Source organism: Natator depressus, chromosome 1, assembly GCF_965152275.1.
Source record: "Natator depressus isolate rNatDep1 chromosome 1, rNatDep2.hap1, whole genome shotgun sequence".
Taxonomy (NCBI): Eukaryota; Metazoa; Chordata; order Testudines; family Cheloniidae; genus Natator; species Natator depressus.
Window position 1 is genome coordinate 43619676 of NC_134234.1, and position 22678 is coordinate 43642353.

At 40.8% G+C, this 22678-nt stretch overlaps 1 protein-coding gene across 2 annotated transcripts in view; it reads right to left on the reverse strand.

Moving 5' to 3' along the window:
• The window catches only part of ATP8A2 (ATPase phospholipid transporting 8A2), a 674656-nt gene that overhangs the window by 223125 nt on the left and 428853 nt on the right, over positions 1–22678 (reverse strand). For both annotated transcript variants that reach the window (XM_074958618.1, XM_074958626.1), the window contains exon 27: positions 17082–17192. In XM_074958618.1, the coding sequence (XP_074814719.1) occupies positions 17082–17192 (111 nt within the window). The remainder of the gene's footprint in view (positions 1–17081; positions 17193–22678) is intronic.

Below are 22678 nucleotides of genomic sequence, written 5' to 3' on the forward strand. Positions count from 1 at the left end.
GGCAGCGGGGGGACTCTGCAGCTACCTGGGGGCGAGAGGACGCACTGCAGCGGTGGGGGACCCGGGAGCCCCAGCAGCAGTGGGTGCTAAACCCACATACCCCTTTTGTCAGGGATATTTTTAGTGAAAGTCAGGAACAGGTCACAGGCTTCTGTGAATTTTTGTTTATTGCCCAAAAAAGCAATGGGGAGTCCGGTGGCACCTTAAAGACTAACAGATTTATTTGGGCATAAGCTTTCGTGGGTAAAAAACCCATGATGCATCTGAAGAAAAAGCTTATGCCCAAATAAATCTGTTAGTCTTTAAGGTGCCACCGGACTCCTCGTTGTTTTTGTGGATACAGATTAACACGGCTACCCCTCTGATGTTTATTGCCCATGACCTGTCCATGACTTTTACTAAAAATATCCGTGACAAAAACTTAGCCTTAGTTATGAGTAATGATTATAGGCTTTGACCCACATTTCTGAAAAACAGTGCTCTTAGGAGAAAATCACACCCTGCCCCTAAAACCTGCTTTAGGGAGACAAAAATTGTCATAAAGCAAGAGAAATCTTACAGCATTTAGGTCAAAGCAAAATCAAACTGTCAGGACAGGAATACCTTCATATTTTTGTGTGGTTTTCCCACTCAGCATGAATGTGCTTCTGAAAGTAAGTGGTAGAAAACTAAATCATGGGACTGAACAACAATGCCATGAACTAAAGAGAGATTCCTGGGACCAGAACTTTTTGAGCCAGCTAGAGTTTCCAGCTGGTAGGAGCAGAAGCAGCCAAAGTGGGAACCTCTGGACATTCAAAGAACTTCCTAGAGTTTTCAGAGGACTTTATTTGTCCTGTGCTGATTGGCTGTTTGCTCCAACAATTTGCCCCAGCCTCAGCAGATTCACTCCAGACCTGCCTCTCTTGCCCTCTTTTCCCTCTCCACCCTCTACCCCATCGTTTTCACCTCCCCTTTCCTTTTCTTTCCATTTAGCTATCCCTGCCAAAAAGAAACTTCACACACACACACACACACACACACAGAAATGGAACTAACCTGATGTTTGTTGCCATCACATTGTTTATTCTGTTTGTGTGTTATACCCTCATGTGTTATATACACATCATGTGTCTGTCTTGTCTATTTAGATTGTAAACTTGTCAGAGTAGGGATCATCTATGTGTCTGTTTGCACAGTGCCTAGCACAATGGGGCCCAAATCTTGGCTGGTCCTTGGATGCTACCCTAATAAACATCACTAATGAACTAGAGATGGTTCTGGTCCCAGGAATCTATTTAAGTTTCAGAAACTGGGACTTAAAGTTCCCTTAAGGTGAATATTTGGGCAGTTTCTACATAATACACAGATGGGTAACAGAGAAAATATATTTTAGTACAGTTCCGCAACTGAACCCCTGTGGCATTACTCGGGCTGTGAAAAAACAAATGCCAATTCACCCCATTTCTTCTCCTTCCAGACTCTTGGCCATTTCTGCAGATATGTGGGCAAAAGTCCACTCTAATAGTACAGTACTTGTCATACTGTACACAGTTTGGGGATTTGCCTTCATTTGGAACAGACCTCACATACAGATTTTACAAAATTCACACGTGCACAAAAAAAGCAATTGCTTTCACAACCACAGCGTGGCTGCATTCCTCCTAGATACTCTTATGTTACTATATAGGCTTCCTGTATTCAAATGTAGCTTAATTATGGTTGCCGTGGGAACCACACCTTTCTGTTTTCTGATTTAGTGGATTTAAATGTTCAGTCATAACACTGCAGAAAAAATAAAGAAAAAGACAGCAGAGCGCAAAAGGAAGACATTGATTAATCAGGTGCCTATCCTATCCATGGACCCACAGGTACTAACAGGCACACAAAGGTTTCTCAGTGGTAAGACCATATGTAGTTTTTGACTTTTTTTTTAAATTAATGCCAGCTGAAGTAAAGCAGAGACTGTCCACCATGCTGACTAGTCAGACTAGACACCTGTCATTCTTTGGCAACTAAAGGCTGGTGACGTCATGACACTTAACAAAGTCCATCTCCTCTTTGAGTTTACTATCAAGACTGATCCCAAAAGGAATTGTCATCTCCAATAACAATAACAAATGACCCTCTCAGCATTAATGACTTGTACTTTCTACTACACTGACTGTTTGTTCTGGTATTACTGACTTGGACTGTACTTGTCTGACTTGTTAACACTGACCCGCTGGCTGAGAAGTAGAGTCTCAGGTTTCTGGATGAGTAGATATGGTACCAGAATAAACAAAACAAACATAAACTAAACTGGTGCAGCTCCCCCAAACGGCAGGAACCCAATGTCATTACTATGACAGACAAAATTAACACCAATTCACCTCTACTCCTGTTCTTCCAGACTGTTGACAGTTTCTACTGGTATGTGGGAAAAAAATCAATGGGAATATACAGTTCAGTACACCCTCTGTGTAATGCCCTTCATAATACCGAACCTTTGGTTATAATGAACCCAGTCCCTGGATCCAACCTCCAGCTCTGTCACTGCGGCGGGGGATGGAGGAGCTATCAGCTGCCTACCCCCCAGGAGGTGGGGCTTTCGCTATAAGGAACCCCTGGCTATAACAAACAAATGGATTGGATCTTGACAGGGTGTACTGTATTGGAATAAAGAAGACAGAGTAAATTTTCGCCATCACCTTTCTGTTAGGGCCAGATCCAGCTCCTAATGATGTCAATGGCAAAGCTCCCATTGAGTTTGATGTGCAGGACAGGTTTTTAAGTCAATGGACACTAAAAAATAGGTCAAAACCACAAATCTGGATCTGAAACCAGATCCAAACTTTTCCAAAGTATAAATATGTATAAATCTGGGGTTTTGGCACAGGCATATTTTTGGGGACTTTGTGGAAGTTACCGGTACTGTATTTATACAATACAAAGGCTTCATCTAACTTACATTTAGCCTGATTCTCCTCTCACTTACACTGATTTTATACTGGTAGAATTTCACTAAATTGTAGATTCTTGATCCTGAAATCTGAAGTGTTACTTCACAGTCAATGAGTCCTTGATTGTAGTGAAGTCACTCCTTATTTTCACTGGTGTGAGAGAAGAATCAGGCTCATAATATGTAAAGTAAATGATAAAGTGAAGATTATAATCAAATATATCAATTACACTGATGAAAACAGAGCCATGAGTATAAGAGGGCTATCAGAATTCCTAATATTTGGGGGAAGAGCTGGAGTGGTATCCTGGTTTATTGGCAATGTCTATTTTATAAATGTGTGTTGTGTGGTATTGTTTCCATATACTGTCCCTACATTTTGTAATTTGCTACTTGTATTTGCATTTAATATTATCTTAAAATCTTTAATAAAGACGGGTTTGTTGCTTTTAAAGATAATTAGATAACATGTTTATAGGCCCTGATGCTGCAAGGGGCTGAGCTCCACATGGGAGGTGCTGGACATCCTCAGCACACACTGAATGCAATGAGTGCTCAATGCCTCACAAGATTAAGTGACCTGTCTTGTTCCAGAAGCTCCTACAGTAGAACCTCAGAGTTACGAACCGCAGCTATGAACTGACCAGTCAACCACACTCCTCATTTGGAACCGGAAGTACACAATCAGGGTGTAGCGGAGACAAAAAAAAAAAAAAAAAAAAGCAAATACCTATGTTAAATGTAAACCACTAAAAAAATAAAGGGAAAGCAGCATTTTTCTTCTATATAGTAAAGTTTCAAAACTGTATTAAGTCAATGTTCAATTGTAAACTTTTGAAAGAACCACCATAACATTTTGTTCAGTTACGAACACTTCAGAGTTACAAACAACCTCCATTCCTGAGGGGTGCGTAATTCTGAGGTTCTTCAGAATGAATGGAGATTTGGGGCCTGATCCTTGGTCTCACTACAACTACTTTGCACTGTTCTGGCAATAAAAAGCATTCATAATGCCAGTTTAACTGGCCAGTGAAGGATTTCCCCAGATTGGAAACATCCCTTCAAGATACAGAGTTGTCATTGCTCCCTACTCCCCTGCCCAACTTCAGTTCCTTGCATAGGTGTCCCTATGCTCCAGAACTCCCTGGCTTCTGAAGTAGCTGCTTAGGGCAACAGGCTGCCAGTTTAAAGCAATACTAAGGCTGCTCTGACTTACATTGGGGATCTGCCTGGTCCCAATTTCAAAAGAGGAGGATTATACCACCACCCCACTCTTGTAAGCCACACCGAACACAGCTCAGCCCAAGGAACTAACAAGAAAACAGTACACTGAATCTCAGACCCCAAATTCTGCCCTCTGTACATATATTATGTATTTTGTTCTAAATTCTGTACATGCAAGTAGAAACTGGGTTACAGATTCCTATTATAAATCTCCATATAAAATAAATCTCTCTGGTGGTTAATTAGTGAGACTGGGTAGAAGTGTTTTATTGTTGGTGTTCATTCAAGTGAATTGGAAAAACTGTTTTTCAGTAGTACAGAAAAACTAGCAGAGCCTGTATTTGCTCAGCAGATTAATTCACTGTCCTACTGACTTTGTGTCATGCTCCTGACAAGGTCTCACAAACTAAGCTGGGCCCACTAAATTCACTACTTGGATGGGAGGTATACAAAGAAATCCTAGATGCAGTAAGTCTTGTTGGCAAGATAAAGAGCTAGGTCTTTTGCCTCTGAGTCCTGATCACATCATTAAAAATCTATTGGCACTTTCTTTCTATTACAGACTTTAAGGTGTGGATGTGCCAGCTACATTCCAACATTGGCAACTACAATTTGCTTTCCAACATTTCCTCTATGGTTTTTGAGTTGTTTTCCATCAACTTATGTTCCAACATTCTTGAGCCTGGGCCAGTATCTGTCTATAAAATGTGCATAATACCTCTTTATTGTACTTTGCAGAGGTGTTGTGAGAATGTCGGTAAAGCACTTGGAGAACTGTCAATGAAAGGTACAATGCTCTAGGTGAGGAGTTCCAAGTTTATTATTAAATTATCAATATTCAAGTAGCATCAAAAGGCCTGATCCTGCAATATCTTATTACAGAGCATGCCGCTTCCAACCAGGAATAGTCCCATTGACTTCAGTTCAGACACCAATGAAATGCAACCACAGGTAGGCTGAAATACCACATAGCACTACTATATCACACACCCTTTTAGGGAATAAGTTAAGACTATTTTGTCAAAAGAAGCTGCAAAGTGAAGCAGAGTAGAGTTACTTAGTTTGCCGTATTCATTGGCTTCAATGAGGCCTCTCATGGCAGCAAGCACTAAACCCATGGGTGAATATGTTTCGAGGACTGGATTCCAAGACACAATTCAGAATGTTGATTGGATTATATCAAATTAAAGAAAGGTAGGAATACTTCATGAATAGTCACCTGCAACTAGGGACCTATATTGGTTCCGCACCAGCATAAGCAGCTAAAAAGACACAGAAGATGCATTTTAGTCAGGAAAGAAAATTGGGGCAACCCTTATTGACCTGACAATAGCCTGTGACACCATGTGGCATGCCAACCTGCTGCAAGTTATGCCTTGTAGACTGATCGTGCAGTCCATCCAAGAAATTATTCATAACCGAAGCTTCATCCTTCAAGGCAGGGAGAAAAATGAGTTGCCTTAAACAGTGCCCAACGGGCCTTCCACAAGGACCAGCCAAGAAGCATGTGTATGCTGATGGCATCTGTATTGCTGTCATGACAACTTCCACAGAACTGAAGGGAATCTCAGCTAAGACATGGATACTTTGACCACTTACTTCCAGCAATGATGACTAATTCTCGATACCAGTACAGAGGCAACTATTTTCCATCTAAATAACCATCTTGCCAATCAACCCATCCGTGTCTAAGAAAGGCCACTGCCATTCCATCCAGTTGTCACCTACTTGGGCGTAAAACTCGACTGTAACCTGACATCCAGGTCAGGCAGGTAACACGTGACAATGAAGAGGTCTTCCTGTACCACCTTGATACAAAACTATTGGAGACCTCCTGGGAAGCAGTCGTTCGTACATCTATACTGGTGCCCTGATGTTTGCTCCAGCTGAATACCTCTCTGGTCTAGGGGTGCAGCCACCACACTCCTCTTGTCAATACTGAGCTGAATTCAGCCACTTTTATTATAAGTGGCTGTTTTTACTATATACCAACTTCCAGTCTATATGTTTGCGTACGTATAGCTCTGCCAGATCTTCAACAATATACCACTACAGTTAAGTCTGCTAAGAGAACTGCAAACAGATGAAACCAACCTATTACATCTCTGGATGACTGATGGCCCCCTTCTCAGACAGGGAACAAACACTTCACCAACTCAAAGGTCTGCTCCTACTCCAGGGACTCCTGTGGATGCGGAGTGGGGTGATACCATGGCTGATCTCTCAACACCTCTTTGTGACAGCAGCTCATACACTCTTGGAAAAGCGTGCTACTGGCCCTTTACCATGCACAGATGATCAGTGCCTCCAGGGAGCCGAATATTATGTCCTTACACAGTGGAAGCATCAGTGGAGAAAGAATGTCTAACATGCTAAGTAAATTCAGGAATCCATCACTACACCTGCCTTCTTGTCCTGGACAAGACTCTACAGGCTACTCCATGATTTGACCAGAGTTGCCACAACCATGCGCCGGTTTGGCCTAGGTTCCTCCCCATGCTGGCTTACCAGTTTCCCCGAGTGTGATGGGGTGTCCACGCCCCACAAGACCCCAAAGTGTTAGGGTGGCAAGGTGGGCCAGTTTACTGCATAATCTGCACCTGGAGGAGGAGCCAGAAAGCAATGAGGATTAATTAAAGAGGAAGCTCAGCTGGACAGGAGCAGGAGGGGCCCGTATAAAGCCCAGTAGCTGAGAGCAGAAAGAGGCTGCAGAGAGAGAGGGGGGGGGGGGGGAGGAAGGCTGGCTGGCTGGCTGGCTGGCTGCAGTCACTGTTGGGCTAAGAGGAGGCAAGGTAGGAAGTAGCCCAGGGATACAGCAGTAAGGTTTAGGATCATGCAGACTTTGACTACTAGTAGAGGGTGGGCCTGGGTTCCCCTACCAGCCACTGTGGAAGTGGCACAGTTAAGAGGCAGTGAAAGGGAAGGCTGCCTGGGACAGTAAGTCCCCAGAGATCTGGATACATACCCACCCCCTGGGGAAAGGGAGAACTACAGTGACCTGGCCAGAGGGCTAAGCCACAAAATGGGAGCAGGAGAGTCCTGAGAGAGCGAGACTGAGACAGTGATGAAGTGCAACTGCAGGAAGGGGCATCGACCTGGCAGAGCTAATCCCCAGATGTGGCCAGAAGGAGGCATTCCAGAGATGAGTGAAGAGCAACCTGTGATGCTGGGTCTCTCCCCTCAGATCTTCCCCTGTACTCTGTAGCCACCAAGTGCTACCCCACCCTCTTAATTGGCAAAATGGGAGTACTTGTTCTGGCACAGGGGAGCTGGACCTATTTCATTTACTGGGGCCAGCCACCCTGAGACAGAGACTAATTGTAAGAAAGCTATTTAAAATCCAGCACTGTGTGTGGAAAGAGGATTATTTGTAATAGGCTCTTTGGCCCAAATATTGGTTTCACTTACACCAGGTTTATGCTGATGTAATTACTTTGACTGTAGTAGAGTTATTCCTGATTTACACTGGAGTAACAGAGCAGAAGCAGGTCCTGTATGGCTCTTGTTCATGAGGAAGTGTGTTTACATCAGTATTTTTTCTCCTTACCATAGGTTGAAACTATGAGATTGGCATGGGGGGGGGAGGGGGTCTTTTCATCCTGTGATTCATTAGTTAGAATAGCTATTTTTAAAATGTATTTGTAAAGTAACTTCCTTCCTTTTGAAAGTTGTAATATAAACCACTGTAAATGAAATTACTGTCTGACAGAGTATTTGGTGATAGACTCCTGCCAAAAAGACTCACTGGCATAGTGGATACATTAGTGTGTGATTCTACTTAGGTTTAGAAGCTCTTTGTTGAATCCAAGATATTAGAAACTGCCATGCAAGCATATGTGTTTTAAAATTGGAAGATTTTATTCCTTTAGTGTGAAACAAAGACTAGTTATTTTCATGCCATTCATTAGCTGAATGAGTTGCATCAGCTGCCATTTACATGGAGTGGGGAAGTTAAACATACAGGAGCACAAGTAATATTTAAATACAAAACTAAGGTTAAACATGGGTTTTGAAGCACTTTTCTATGTTTGACTTTTTAATAAAGTGTTTTTTTTTTACTAGAATGGTGATAAGATGGTCTCTTGTATGTAGACATCAGAACTCAATGTCCAGGCTCCATAACTGGAGGATGGCCTCTGAGGAGGCTAAGCATTGTAGACAGCCCTCCAGATGCCAGCTTGGGCACTCTTCTACCACATGAGTTATTGTCTATGATGCTGCCTTGGCTTACCGGGTCTGGGTCTGTCAGGAGAAGAGGCAGCAGCTGGGAGATTGATTGTGGTTCTTGGGAGAAGGCTGAAGACAGAGCAGCAAGACGGATTTGTTGGCTGGCGTCCCCAAGCCAGAGAGTCACGGCCAGAGGGCTGAAGGCCAAGGAGCAGCAGAGGCAGTTGCCTGCTGGCTCTAAACTAGACAGTTGGAGCCAAGGGATGGAGAGCGGAAGGCGGGGAACAATGGAGGAGCTTGTCAGGGCTAGAGGGCGGAACCCAGATGAATAGTGAAAGGGCTGCTAGGGGGAGTGAGAGCTTATGTCCCGGTGGGGACAATCTCCTAGCAGAGAGGCTATGGGGGTTCCCATTTGGAAGGGCTGGAGTGGCTGTCCTGGCAGAGGGACAGAAGAGGACCAACAAGGAGGCTAGGTGGGGTGGAAGACACCAGAGTGTGGTACAGGAGGACTCCCAGTAGAGAGGCTGGTGGGGGTGCCTGCCGGGAAGAGCAGGGTATCAACGACTATATTCAGTGGGTGTGGGAAATAGACTACGTTTGTGACTTTTGTTAGAGACTATTTGAACTATGTTTTGGTAATAAACTCTGTTGATGGACTAGAGGATAAGCTTACATGCAGTGACTGGGGACTCTGAAAAGGGAAACTGAGGCAGGTGTGCCTGTCGTGCCACGACCTGCCACAGGAGGGCACTCCAGGCAGGGCCATCCTATGACAGTCCCTTTGGTGCAGTAGGATGTATGTACTTAAATTCAACATGAACTCCTTGAATACAGGTTATTCCCTGATCAGGCTTATTGACACGTTCTAATGTTGATATGAATTTACAGTTTGCAACTGATTCTCATCTGAAACTGTTATATTTCCACTATGTCACTGAATTGACACCAGTGTAAGGGAAAGTAGACTCTCCCATCTCCTGCTCTGTTTTTACTGAAACAAGAAGACAAGCAAAAATTACTGAATTGTTTAAAAAGAATTCTAAAGAATAAAATAGCTTCAAATTAACTATAACTTGTCATGTCCGGAAACAAAACAGGGTTGGAGTCAGTTATAATATGACCTGAAATTTAAAAAAAAATACTTTTGCTGCACACACAAGGCCAGATTCTGATCTCCTGTTCACACATATCAGAACATTGTAATTTCAAATATAATTTTTTAACAAAAGAAAAACACCATTTCTACAACACTGGGCTTCACTTAATCTCTCCAGGATGATTCTTCATGATCAGAGCTTTGCTAGCCTCCATAATATATTATGCCCTTCCAACACTAAAATGCATTTCCATTGGTGACAAGGATTAATAAGAGACTGGAGGTGGGTATTTATTTACTATATAGAATTCCTGCTTTGATAAAGCCAAAATTGAAGAAATTGATTACCAATATATTTCATACACAAGAAAAACACCAATTTAACAGGACAGCATCAACATTTTTCTCTTCTTATTAGCCCCCATGTGGGAATCGGAGCATTTCATACAGAACAGAACAAAAACTTCACACACAGAGACCCACTCTTCGTATTTGTCATATTCACCATGTCCTACTAAAGGTATAAAAATCTAAGGGATCTTTTAGCTCCGGGCATAATACCTCCCACAAATAAAATCAAAAAAGATCCTTTCCTACACCAGAGTCTTTTGCAATACGCGCTGCTACTTGCAGATGTTGCACTAGGGAGGTACTCAGAGATTTTGGGACCTAGCCATGGAGCTTAATTTGTCATTCATAATAATGGTACTTTGTTGAAAAATTAACAACTATGCTATCTTTAGGATGTATTCCAGAGTATGTTTAGAAGAAACAAACAAGCAAGTAAGCAAAAAAGGTCTGTGTTTGATCATTTGTGGTTGAACATTTGAAAAATGTTAAATCTAGCACTTGAGGCAAACCCTTTTAATAAAGATGGATTCTCCGCTAATGATTCATGTGCAGCATACATTACTGCAAGGAAAGGAAAAATAGTATGGATTTATCTTTGTGACTGACTCCTTCCAAACTCGTGGGATTAACATATTAAATTAGGAATCCAAAAACAAGAAATCAATCATGGATTACAGTTGAAGAAGGGACTAACCTCAGAGCAATTCAAACAATTTCTTTACACAACGGGGGGTTGCAACAGAGAATAAACTGTCAGCAGCAGTAATAGAAACTAGCATTTGTACACTGGTTCAAGAGGAATTTGGATACATTTCAAAGAAAGAAAAAAATCAAAGGGTATAGTCACTTCCTAGTCATTTTTGGATTAGGGTGATGAGATATGCATAAACCATATCTTGTTTTATTTGAAACAACAATTTGGAAGGCCATTTTAAGGATCTGCTTTACGGCCTCCATAATAATTAACAATAGTTTTACTGAATTGGAGTATATACAATGCATATTTTCTGGTTATTTGTTTGGCTGTATTTTATGCTGACCTAGATCTACCAGCAAAAATTTTCTGTTACTCCTGGGGATGAAGCTGATAAAAAGAAATTCCATACAGAAAAGGACAACTCTGAAATAAGGACTTTTTTAAAAAAAGTATAAAAATACAATGCTGAATTTTATCTACTTAGGTTCTCATACTGCACCCATCACCATGGTATCTGAACTTTTTGTGAGGATATAATGCTCTAGTTAAAGTCTGATTCATATTATTTGGATGTTTACTAATATAGCCATGACACGGAGTTGTTCAGTGAAACTATCCATTGAGAATAACTTCTTTTCTACAGATGGACATTTACCTATATGAAGACATTTAAAGGCCAGATTTTCAAAAGCCCAAAAACGTATGCAAAAATGTATGTGTGTAAGATTTATGCCTAACTAGTAGGCACAACTGCTGCTACAAGTATACATGAAGACTGAGTATTTGCACATACAAACTTAAGTTTCCTAACTGGCTATTTGTGTGGGTAAATAACAAATGTGTATGACTAATCATGATAAGGAACTCAATTGTCTGCATATCTTGTGTGTAGCTCTAGGTTTTTAAGCAATTTTGAAAGTTTGGCCCTATAATTGCATAGCCTGAACATATCTGTATTTTGAATATCTGATAAAATGATGAATTATTTAGAAACATTTGTTACAAAACAACTTCCTATAACTTCAATTACGACACCTACCACTTGAAAAGTATCAGACTTGGGTATTGTGTAGTGTCTTAGGGGATACGCTGAATCCCTTCCGCCATTTTATATTTCAAGGATGAAATCCTTATGGCTACTTGTGATAAAAATGAAGATTTTAAAGTGTTTTTAAATCAAAAACAGCATTTTAAAAACAAAATGGAGCTTTAACTATTTCAAATGTGGTTTCAGGCTACATGTTCTATTGGACAAGTCCAAAATGGTGGTCACAAGGAGGACTTCACATGTTATTCATAACCCAGTCTTGTGGGACTCCTGAATCTAACACATTTTTAAAAGTATGCTTATCTAAGCAGTAATAAGTTTACTTAGACCTTTTTTGAGTGTTTAATTGAGTTCCAAATGGGAAAACCATGAGGCTAATGGCTTAGTGCCTTATTCTCCTCTAGCACCTTTGTTCGCTTTCTCCCTTGCTGCCCTTACATATAGGAAAAAACCTCTATTAAAACCTATAAAGCCATCACCGTCAAATCTTACCTTAAGATTTAGATCTGTCATGATGACTAGAAAACCTGGCCATCTGACAAGGGCTAGGCAGATGGTGAGCTGAGAAAAGTGCTATTTATAACTCATTCCTCTTACTGACACCTCATCCTCCCATCAGTACCCCCTTCTCAGTTTCTTCCACCTGTTGAGTCTTGTCACAGTCCTAGATTGTGAGACCTCTGATGCAAGCACTATCATTTTTATTTGTTGTACAGTACCTAGTACAAGGGGGCCTTGATCCTTAATTGGAGCCAGTAGGCTTTATTGTACTAATTTAACTAATTTGTTCCAATGAAGGAACCAGCACTCCTTTCCTGTGTAATAAACCTGGACACTGCCTTCCATATACTGATCAAGGCATCACTCCCAAATGGTTTGAACTTTTCCCTGGCATTTCTGGTATCTTCTTTGATGTTGCCATGTTTCGACTTCTAAGCATGACATGAAAGAGGTTTTGGTGTCCTTTTACATTTGAAATCATCTCTCTCTCTCTCTCTCTCTCTCATAGCTCTGATATCATCAGAGACTTGATATCATCTGTAGTGAAATATCTGTTTCTCATCTGTTGGATAGATCTCTTATTTCACCAGCTGGTATAAAGCCAGGTAAATAACTAACTGAATGGGATGGAGACTTGTAATGATGCCCAGCTATTTGTCTGTGGAGTCTGTTTGCTGACTTAGTGTTTCAGGGGTGATTCTGGGACAGCATAGAAGTACAGTGTGAAGATTTAAGTAATCTTCTCCTGCAGACAGACAACAGGAGTCTAGGAGTGAACCGGGCAAAAAGGCATTTTATTTGGGTTCTGCTCCTCTTACCATCTTGGTCACTTTACAAACAGAATTACCCTCTCACAGTTCAGTGCCTGGCAGAATAGGGAAACTTCACTGCTGATTTTGCTGAACCTGCTCTTGGATAAAGGGCCTGATTCTCATTTCCAGAAGGGTCTCTTTGCACTGCACTGGCAGCATAACTGGGCCTTAAGTGAGTGAAAATTACATTTACATCTTCTTTAAGGTACCCTCATAGTGCCAGAATGGCACATAGGGGCCTTGGGGCAAAGGAGAATCAGGCCCAAAAGACTTTAATTTCCCGGGCTGTCATTCTTAGAAGTTTCATAAGCATTAAAGTTCACTTCATTTAAAAACAAAAAGCACAAATATTAAATGGGCTCCAATCCAAATCTGCAGAGTACGAGAACTTAGTTTTTTCCTGATGATTTCCTGCATTCTCTTTTATCTAAGGGCTCTGTTCTGCTCCGAGATTTTAGTCCTCTTGTCACAGGAGACAGTTTTAATATGGGCATACATTCCAGCAGCAATGAATGCAGCTAAACAGCAAGCTCATGTATTTAGATAACTTAATACAGCCCCGCCCCCATTCACAAAAATACCATCACACGCCCACTGAACAAAAATGTGACCAGTGTCAGCGCAGCAGACTCTAGTACAAGTAACACCTACAGCACAAAAATGGTGAGTGCTCTGGATATCTAGACCCAGAATTTTGTTTTTTGAATACCTTTCCAAGCAGTTGGAGGAAAATCAATCACAAAAGCATGGAAAGTCAGTGTGTGAGAGGATTTCTCCTGGTGCTCTCACTAGGTACATTTCTGGGACCAATGTTTAAATCTGCTACTGGTTTTGAGCTATGTGATGATCCATGCACCCAGAGATGTTGGAGAAAGGGGGCAGAGGACAACAACAAAGTTCTTCAGACATTTCTTCATTGTTAGTTTAACCCATATTTACTTCTCTCCTAACTGAAGCTCTCTGTGACTTTCATGCCTGACTGTACTCAGGCTTCCTCATTGAGAACCACCTCTTATTTCTACTCTGTGGCTTGTACGAGAGGAGGCAGGAACAAAAAGAATTACAATGACACTCAGCATTGCAGACCTGTGAAATTCAGTTACATAAAGCTGACTTCAGGTGTTAAACCTCCAGTGAAATAAAACACATAACGGTAGAAAAACCATAACTAACAGCCCTGTCACTCTAACAGACATGCTCTTCAGTTCAACTCTACAAATACTTAGTCTTTTGAAAATTAGCTTGGAATGTAATTCAGGTAGAAACTCTGGTTTCACTGTGATGTCAAAGAAAAAAATATCTCTGCACATGGCAAGTCAAAACAGACAGTGGGAGGTAAAGCCCAAGCTTGTTCAGAGTGTCAGGGAACAAACAGTAATACTGCAGCAGCTACTCAAGGGCGTGCACCACTGTGGAGGGAGGTGGGAATCTCACGAGCTGTGGGTTGTGTGTCACGGTGGAGCTTCTTTTTTCCATGATCACCACACCACACAAAGAGTGAATGGCACTCAAAGGCCTCAAGCTAGAAATGTAAAATGGCACAATCTTCCTTGTGTAAAGCAAAAAGTTTAATTGTGGTCTGGAAAGTGACTCCAGGGATAGTAGCCTGGGGTTCCATATTTCTTGTATCTCAACAGTTTCCAGGTCAATTTTGCGAAGTTTATAAATACAATTTTTTTCCAAAGTGCCAGTGCTGAAAACTCAGCATGGCAGCTGAAAATCAAAAATGAGTGCTTTCAAGCGTGGGTATCATCACTAGTATCAGTGCTGTAGGTCAGTTCCTGCCCTCAGTTACACAGGTGCAACCCCATGGGCTTCAAATTCTGCTTCCACCTATACCCCATTGCCAGCAGCAACTGCCCTGTGAGTGAATCTTACAGATATGTAATGCAGATGTACAGGTGTAACTGGGGGCATAATTTGGCCATGCAACAGAAACTACTGTCATTAACAATTCTGTTATGCAGATGCATTAGCCAGAATGGAATCCAGCTCATTCTTAGCTGTATTGGCTCTGCAGTGCCAACAGAACTAAAAAGGAGTAAAAGTTAATTTGTCAGTGAAGCAAGCAGACAGGACTCTGAATACCCAAAGGAAGCAGAGGAGGCTAGAAAGAAGAGGCCATCTTTACACAGAGTACTTTCAGAGTACACATGCATTTTAAACATCTCAGGACATCTTATGGTTAAGGCTGCGAGTCTGTCATGGAGGTCACAGAAATCATGGATTCTGGGGCCTCAGTGACTTCTGTAGCAGCCAGTGTGGCTGAACCCAGGGCTGCCCGAGCAGCCCCAACCTCCCCCCACCCTGGAGCACCAACGGCGCCCCATGGGCCATCACCCCCCAGAGCACCAGCAGTGCCCCATGCCCGCCCCTGAGCACCAGCGATGCCTGGAGCCCTCCGGCCCGGAACACCAGCAGCACCCCCGAAGTCCCCCAGAGCACCTAAGATTTAGTCAGGGGTATTTATAGTAGAAGTCAAGAACAGGTCAGGGGTCATGAATATTTTTTTACTGCCCGGTGACCTGTCCATGCCTTTTACTAAAAATACACATGACTAGATCTTAGCTTTACTTATGGTTAGGAAGATCCCTCCCCACAACAAGATGATTTAACAGAAACACCTAAGGCTTGAGATCACACAGTTCTTCACCAATCTTTAGCCCTTCCATGAGTGGCTTTTTCAGCCTTTTCACATGTGGGGAATTATAATTTAGCCCTATAGTATTATTATACAATATTTTTATTAGCTGTAACAAGTAATTATTGAAGCAGAGCCATGTTACACAATAATCTATAAGAAACAGTTGTTTTTTTAAAAAAGTCCATGAAATGGAAATAGAACTCCTAGAGAAAGAAAAGTAATTGTGAAGCTGCTAAGGGTATTCCAAACAAAGAAAGAGGGGAAAAAATGCCTATTTTAAAAAAAAATTGGCAATGCTCCATTAATAATTCATATTTTGCTTCAGCACTAATGAATATAATTATTCTCATCTCCAGCAACACTTAGATCCTCTTATTGAAAACGGTTTTGTAATTATGAGCCAAAAAACTGGCTAGAAAAATATTCAATGAGTGAGATCCGGTCATGCCAGAACCCTCCCATCTCCTAAATGCCTTGTCTGAAAATTTTACGAAAATTTCTACATTATGATAAGACCATGTCTGTGAAATATCAGGTACATGGATTTAAGTTTTGGCAAAGACAAAGGACAATCAGAATCTATCTCTTATAATGAAGGAGAATTTATAACCTTAACCCAAATAAATTTGTTAGTCTCTAAGGTGCCACAAGGACTCCTTGTTGTTTTAGGAGAAACTAGTGTCTCTCCATACTATTCTGCAAAACTGAAATTGCTGTATATCACTCTTAGCTATGCTACATTCACACACCAAAAGAGAGTACTGTGGTGTTGGTGGGCTTAATGCACTACTGACATAGAAGCAGTTGGAAATGACAGTTTGACTCTTCAATACTATATGGTAGCTGTCCACATGTAGTAAACAGACTTTGAACTGTACTGGAAATGATAAACTCTGAAAAGTAGAGGTCATTCAGATACATTTAAGAAAAAATGGAACATGTTAGCTGAGAACTCCTGTTCTCCATGAGAATAACACATGCATAAATGATGATCAGACCCTGAGGGAGTCAGATATGTACACCGACCAAGGTATGATTTATTGAACAGTAAAACATTTCTGACTTACTGTCTCCTGTAATCTACTCTAAGTGTCTGGCTAATTATAAGGTTCTCATTTTGTTGTTTATTATCCCTCCCTCTTAGCATCTATTTATTGGAAAGAATGAAGAAAAACCTTCAACTATTTTTTTAAAATAGATTTTAAGCACTGGTTCAGCAACATAGAATTTCCCATATCAGATCAGATGATTGATCCATCAAATCTGGTATACTCATGATATACACGGCCAAATGTACAATAATGTGCATTCCTGACCATTGCTACAATCAGTTTACACCCTGAAACAGGATATTTGACTTCTCCCATCATCTTAACAGGCATAACTACACATAGTATTAAAGGTCATAAATGTATCCAACCTCTTTTAAAATCCAGCTTCACTATGTGACATCTTCTGGCAGTGAACTCCACAAAATGAATACATGTCATGTGAAGAGATCATTTCTTTTTGTTTCAAAATTAAATGTTAATAATTTAATTTTAATTTACTAATTGCAACTGTTACTGTTTGCCAAACCAATTTACCCACTGCCAAAGCCCATTCTCTTGACTGTTCTTACCTCAATAATATACAAGACCACATTCTTGTAGAAGCAATACAAAATGCATTTGGTCACTCGATTGTAACTCCAGGCTCCATGGACTAATAATAGTTTCTCCAAGTAAGAAAACTAGAAAAAGAAAAATGGACACAAGTAAAATAGCCTCACATTTTACAACTCTATACAAAGTAAATGAAATTTAGATCAGCTATTAAATCCATTCCAAGAACTTCCTTTCTATGAGAGTAATTTTGACAGATTACCCACAAACAAAACATTTTAAAAAATCACAGCAAAACATTCCTTTTTTGGAATAAATCTTTTAAACATGATTCCATAAATTTGGTCCTCATTTGCTTTAAACAGGAAGAAGCCTTCAATTATTACTACTATCCTGATAGCAAAATGAGGCAAGGTTAACATGATAGGGCCTACTGGATTAAATATAAATGTGAACTCTTATTTCATGGCAAGAGAAGATGACTGTGTTTGAGGGTTTAATAATAAGTGTGTGGTACAAGGCTCTTCTCTGTGTTTTAAAAGGAGCAATGTGGTAATTAGAAATGTTCTGGGCTAAAATGGAGACTGAAAAGGCAAGAGTTCTCAAAAGAAAAAAAAACAACACTAGCAGCTTTTGAAAGAAGATGGGAAGAAATACATTTTTATTAACATTTACAGTTCACTCGATAATAATAAATATGGTCACAATACGAACATCTAAAACAAGTTGTATATTCCTTTTTTCCCCTTAAATAAACCCAATTAGTAAATGAATCTAATGTTTATGGAAATTGCTGCCTAATAATACTAGTTTGAACCACAAAGATGACTCAGTTCTACTTCTATTTAATTCAGTGGGATTTCTCACATTGCCTTCAATGAGAGCGAGATCAAGCCCACAGTGTGGGCAGGAAATGTGTGAGCTCTGTCAAGGAACACACTTGTGACTTGCTACATTCCTTTTAGTTCAGCCTCAGGTCCCCCATGAGAAGAGACTGAATTTCACCGTTTTGTGTGGTGGTTTTTGGGAACCAAAAGGATGCCAAACTACTCATTTCCACTTCTGGGCTAGTGATATGCCACCTCAAAAGGTTTGGAGTTCAAGTTTCAAATTCTGGTTCAAATTTATTATTCATCCAAAGCCCATTTGAAACTCTGGGATTTCCAAACACGAGCTAGAAATTTCATGATATATAGCCTTTCTCCCAAGATCTCCAGCACTTAATGCATTTGCTGCAAATACCACAAGAACAGGCTCTCTGGTGGTATTTCAGCAAAATAATAGAAAACAAAGCAAACCACATTATAATTCAGTTTGGATTCAGTCTCTATCCAGCCTGCATCAGGATTGCAAAGTAGATAATCAAAAGTGAATGGCTAATAAACGTACTAACCCATTAACTACCTACCAACGTACCCTCTCTTTTCAGTCCTGCCACAACTTTAATGCTTCCCAAGATTCATCCTTTGACAGTGAGGCATATAGTGTAAACTCCAGCAAGGCTGGCATGTATTCCATTGATATACTGTAGAATAACCCAAAGAGGAAAAACTGCACAAATGGTGTGCCATAACTCATACGATTTTAACAATAATTTAGTTACTATAATGCTACTCACTGGGTTTGTAATTTCTCAAGAAAATGCAAAAGTGCTACCTAAAAGAGCTGAGGAAATGATGCAACCCAGAAAGAATAAGGTTCTGATACTTTAAATACACGTGAGTTGTCCCACTGAGCAGTGACAAGGAATTAAATGAAACAGAGCCATGTTTTATTTTAACAGAGCTCAGTGGAGCTACTGACATGCATTGAGTTACTTACATGAGTAAGTGTTTGCAGGAAGAGGGGGTCTAATAATAAGTGACATACAGAGCATACGTAGGTGCCAGGAGATTTATAAATTGTAAGGCCAAAAGGGATCCTGATGGGCAGGATCCCCTGGGAGAATAACATGAGGGGGAAAGGAGTCCAGGAGAGCTGGCTGTATTTTAAAGAATCCTTATTGTGGTTACAGGGACAAACCATCCCAATGTGTAGAAAGAATAGTAAATATGGCAGGCGACCAGCTGGGCTTAACAGTGAAATCCTTGCTGATCTTAAACACAAAAAAGAGGCTTACAAGAAGTGGAAGATTGGACAAATGACCAGGGATGAGTATAAAAATATTGCTCTGACATGTAGGAATGAAATCAGGAAGGCTAAATCACACCTGGAGTTGCAGCTAGCGAGAGATGTTAAGAGTGACAAGAAGGGTTTCTTCAGGTATGTTGGCAACAAGAAGAAAGTCAAGGAAAGTGTGGGCCCCTTACTGAATGAGGGAGGCAACCTAGTGACAGAGGATGTGGAAAAAGCTAATGTACTCAATGGTTTTTTTGCCTCTGTCTTCACGAACAAGGTCAGCTCCCAGACTACTGCACTGGGCAGCACAGCATGGGGAGGAGGTGGCCAGCCCTCTGTGAAGAAAGAAGTGGTTCGGGACTATTTAGAAAAGCTGGATGTGCACAAGTCCATGGGGCCGGATGCGTTGCATCCGAGAGTGCTAAAGGAATTGGCGGATGTGATTGCAGAGCCATTGGCCATTATCTTTGAAAACTCATGGCGATCGGGGGAAGTCCCGGAAGTCTGGAAAAAGGCTAATGTAGTGCCAATCTTTAAAAAAGGGAAGGAGGAGGATCCTGGGAACTACAGGCCAGTCAGCCTCTCCTCAGTCCCTGGAAAAATCATGGAGCAGGTCCTCAAGGAATCAATTCTGAAGCACTTAGACAAGAGGAAAGTGATCAGGAACAGTCAACATGGATTCACCAAGGGAAAGTCATGCCTGACTAATCTAATTGCCTTCTGTGATGAGATAACTGGTCCTGTGGATGAAGAGAAAGCAGTGGACGTGTTATTCCTTGACTTTAGCAAAGCTTTTGACATGGTCTCCCACAGTATTCTTGTCAGCAAGTTAAAGAAGTATGGGCTGGATGGATGCACTACAAGGTGGGTAGAAAGTTGGCTAGATTGTCGGGCTCAACGGGTAGTGATCAATGGCTCCATGTCTGGCTGGCAGCCGGTATCTAGCGGAGTGTCCCAAGGGTCGGTCCTGGGGCTGGTTTTGTTCAATATCTTCATAAATGATCTGGAGGATGGTGTGGATTGCACCCTCAGCAAGTTTGCGGATGACACTAAACTGGGAGGAGTGGTAGATACGCTGGAGGGTAGGGATAGGATACAGAGGGCCCTAGACAAATTGGAGGATTGGGCCAAAAGAAATCTGATGAGGTTCAACAAGGACAAGTGCAGAGTCCTGCACTTAGGACGGAAGAATCCAATGCACCGCTACAGACTAGGGACTGAATGGCTAGGCAGCAGTTCTGCAGAGAAGGACCTAGGGGTGACAGTGGACAAGAAGCTGGATATGAGTCAACAGTGTGCCCTTGTTGCCAAGAAGGCCAATGGCATTTTGGGGTGTATAAGTAGGGGCACTGCCAGCAGATCGAGGGACGTGATCCTTCCCCTCTATTCGACATTGGTGAGGCCTCGTCTGGACTACTATGTCCAGTTTTCGCCCCCACAGTACAAGAAGGATGTGGAGAAATTGGAGAGAGTCCAGCGAAGGGCAACAAAAATGATTAGGGGTCTGGAACACATGACTTATGAGGAGAGGCTGAGGGAACTGGGATTGTTTAGTCTACGGAAGAGAATAATGAGGGGAGATTTGATAGCTGCTTTTAACTACCTGAAAGGTGGATCCAAAGAGGATGGATCTAGACTATTCTCAGTGATAGCAGATGACAGGACAAGGAGTAATGGTCTCAAGTTGCAGTGGGGGAGATTTAGGTTGGATATTAGGAAAAACTTTTTCACTAGGAGGGTGGTGAAACACTGGAATGCGTTACCTAGGGAGGATGATGGAATCCCCTTCCTTAGAAGTTTTTAAGGTCAGGCTTGACAAAGCCCTGGCTGGGATGATTTAGTTGGGGATTGGTCCTGCTCTGGGCAGGGGGTTGGACTAGATGACCTCCTGAGGTCCCTTCCAACCCTGATATTCTATGATTCTATGACCATTATGATTATCTACTTTGACCTCCTGCATAAAAAACAGGCCATAGAACTTCTCCCAGCAATTTGTGCATCATACCATAGCTTCTGTTTGAGCTATAACATATCTTCTAGAAAGATATCCAGTCTTGATCTAAAAATGAGAGATGCACTACCAAATAAAAAGGTGTTTTTAGAGTACCAGTACTCATTATTTAATACAACTGATGAAATTTAGGAAAAAGAAAACATCTAGAATACAACCCAGGCTGCCCCAGGAACAAAACTGAACCATGAACCCAACATTTATTTTAAAGGAAGAATTTCCCCGAGCAATTTTCCCCTTTAAAGGATTCAAAAAAGCTATGGTCCCTAGACACTCCAGATTCCGCCTCTGGATAAAAAGTATCTTTTCTCAATAAAAAGCTTTATTAAGTTTTAGAACCATGTAAAGAACTTCAGTATTTTGGTTTAGGAATACTTTGAAAATGAATCGTGGAGACAATAACATTTAAAAAAAAGATGATGCAAACACTCTCTGTATGAATGGAAGTTATTCTTTGGGAAACTGGGTCAGAGGCAAACTTCCTTTTTATTTGTTTGGTTCATTATATGATTCCTTGTGGAATCGTTAGTGAGTCTTTATATAGAGCTTTATTTTTCCATGTCTGCCCACTTCTGGAATCACCAGATTGGAAGTATCATTTGGGTATAAGATACTACATTACAGTGGCCTACTTAAATTACTCCGAAGAACATTCTCCATTCAATGCATGCATATAATTTCCACTAAAGTTGTTACCATATATGTCTGCACTGAGGAAGAATATACCATATGAAGCCCAAGTTTTCCTTTTGAAAACTATTTAGTGTTATTTTAGCCTCGTATTTCTCCTATTGCAAATAAGTCCATCTTATTTTACTAATCAGCACACAACACAAATTTGATTCACCATAACCCAGCAATATACTGTAATCTTTCAGGTTAATAAAAACACACTTCTCCCCTCTAAAATGAACAGTTTCATGTTATTTTAAATTTTGTTTCCAAAATTAAAACTGCATGTTATTGGTGCCAGCAACTTAAATAAAAGCATTAACTATAACTAGGACTGTCAATTAATCACAGTTAACTCACGCAATTAAGTCACAAAAATGAATCGCACTTATAACAATAGAATACCAATTGAAATTTATTAAATATTTTTGGATTTTTTCCTACATTTTCAATATTATTTCAGTTACAACACAGAATACAAAGTGCACAGTGCTCACTTTATATTATTATTTTTGATTAAATACATGTTCTGTAAAAATGATAAAAAAAATAGTATGTTTCAATTCACCTCATACAAGTACTGAAGTGCAATCTCTTTATCCTGAAAGTGTAACTTACAAATGCAGATTTTTTTTTGGTTACATAACTGCATTCAAAAACAAAACAGTGTAAAACTTTAGAGCCTACAAGTCCACTCAGTCCTATTTCTTATTCTGCTAATCGCTAAGACAAACAAGTTTGTTTACATTGATGGGAGATAGACTCATAGACCATTAGAGTTTGAAGGGACCTCAGGAGATCATCTAGTCCAAC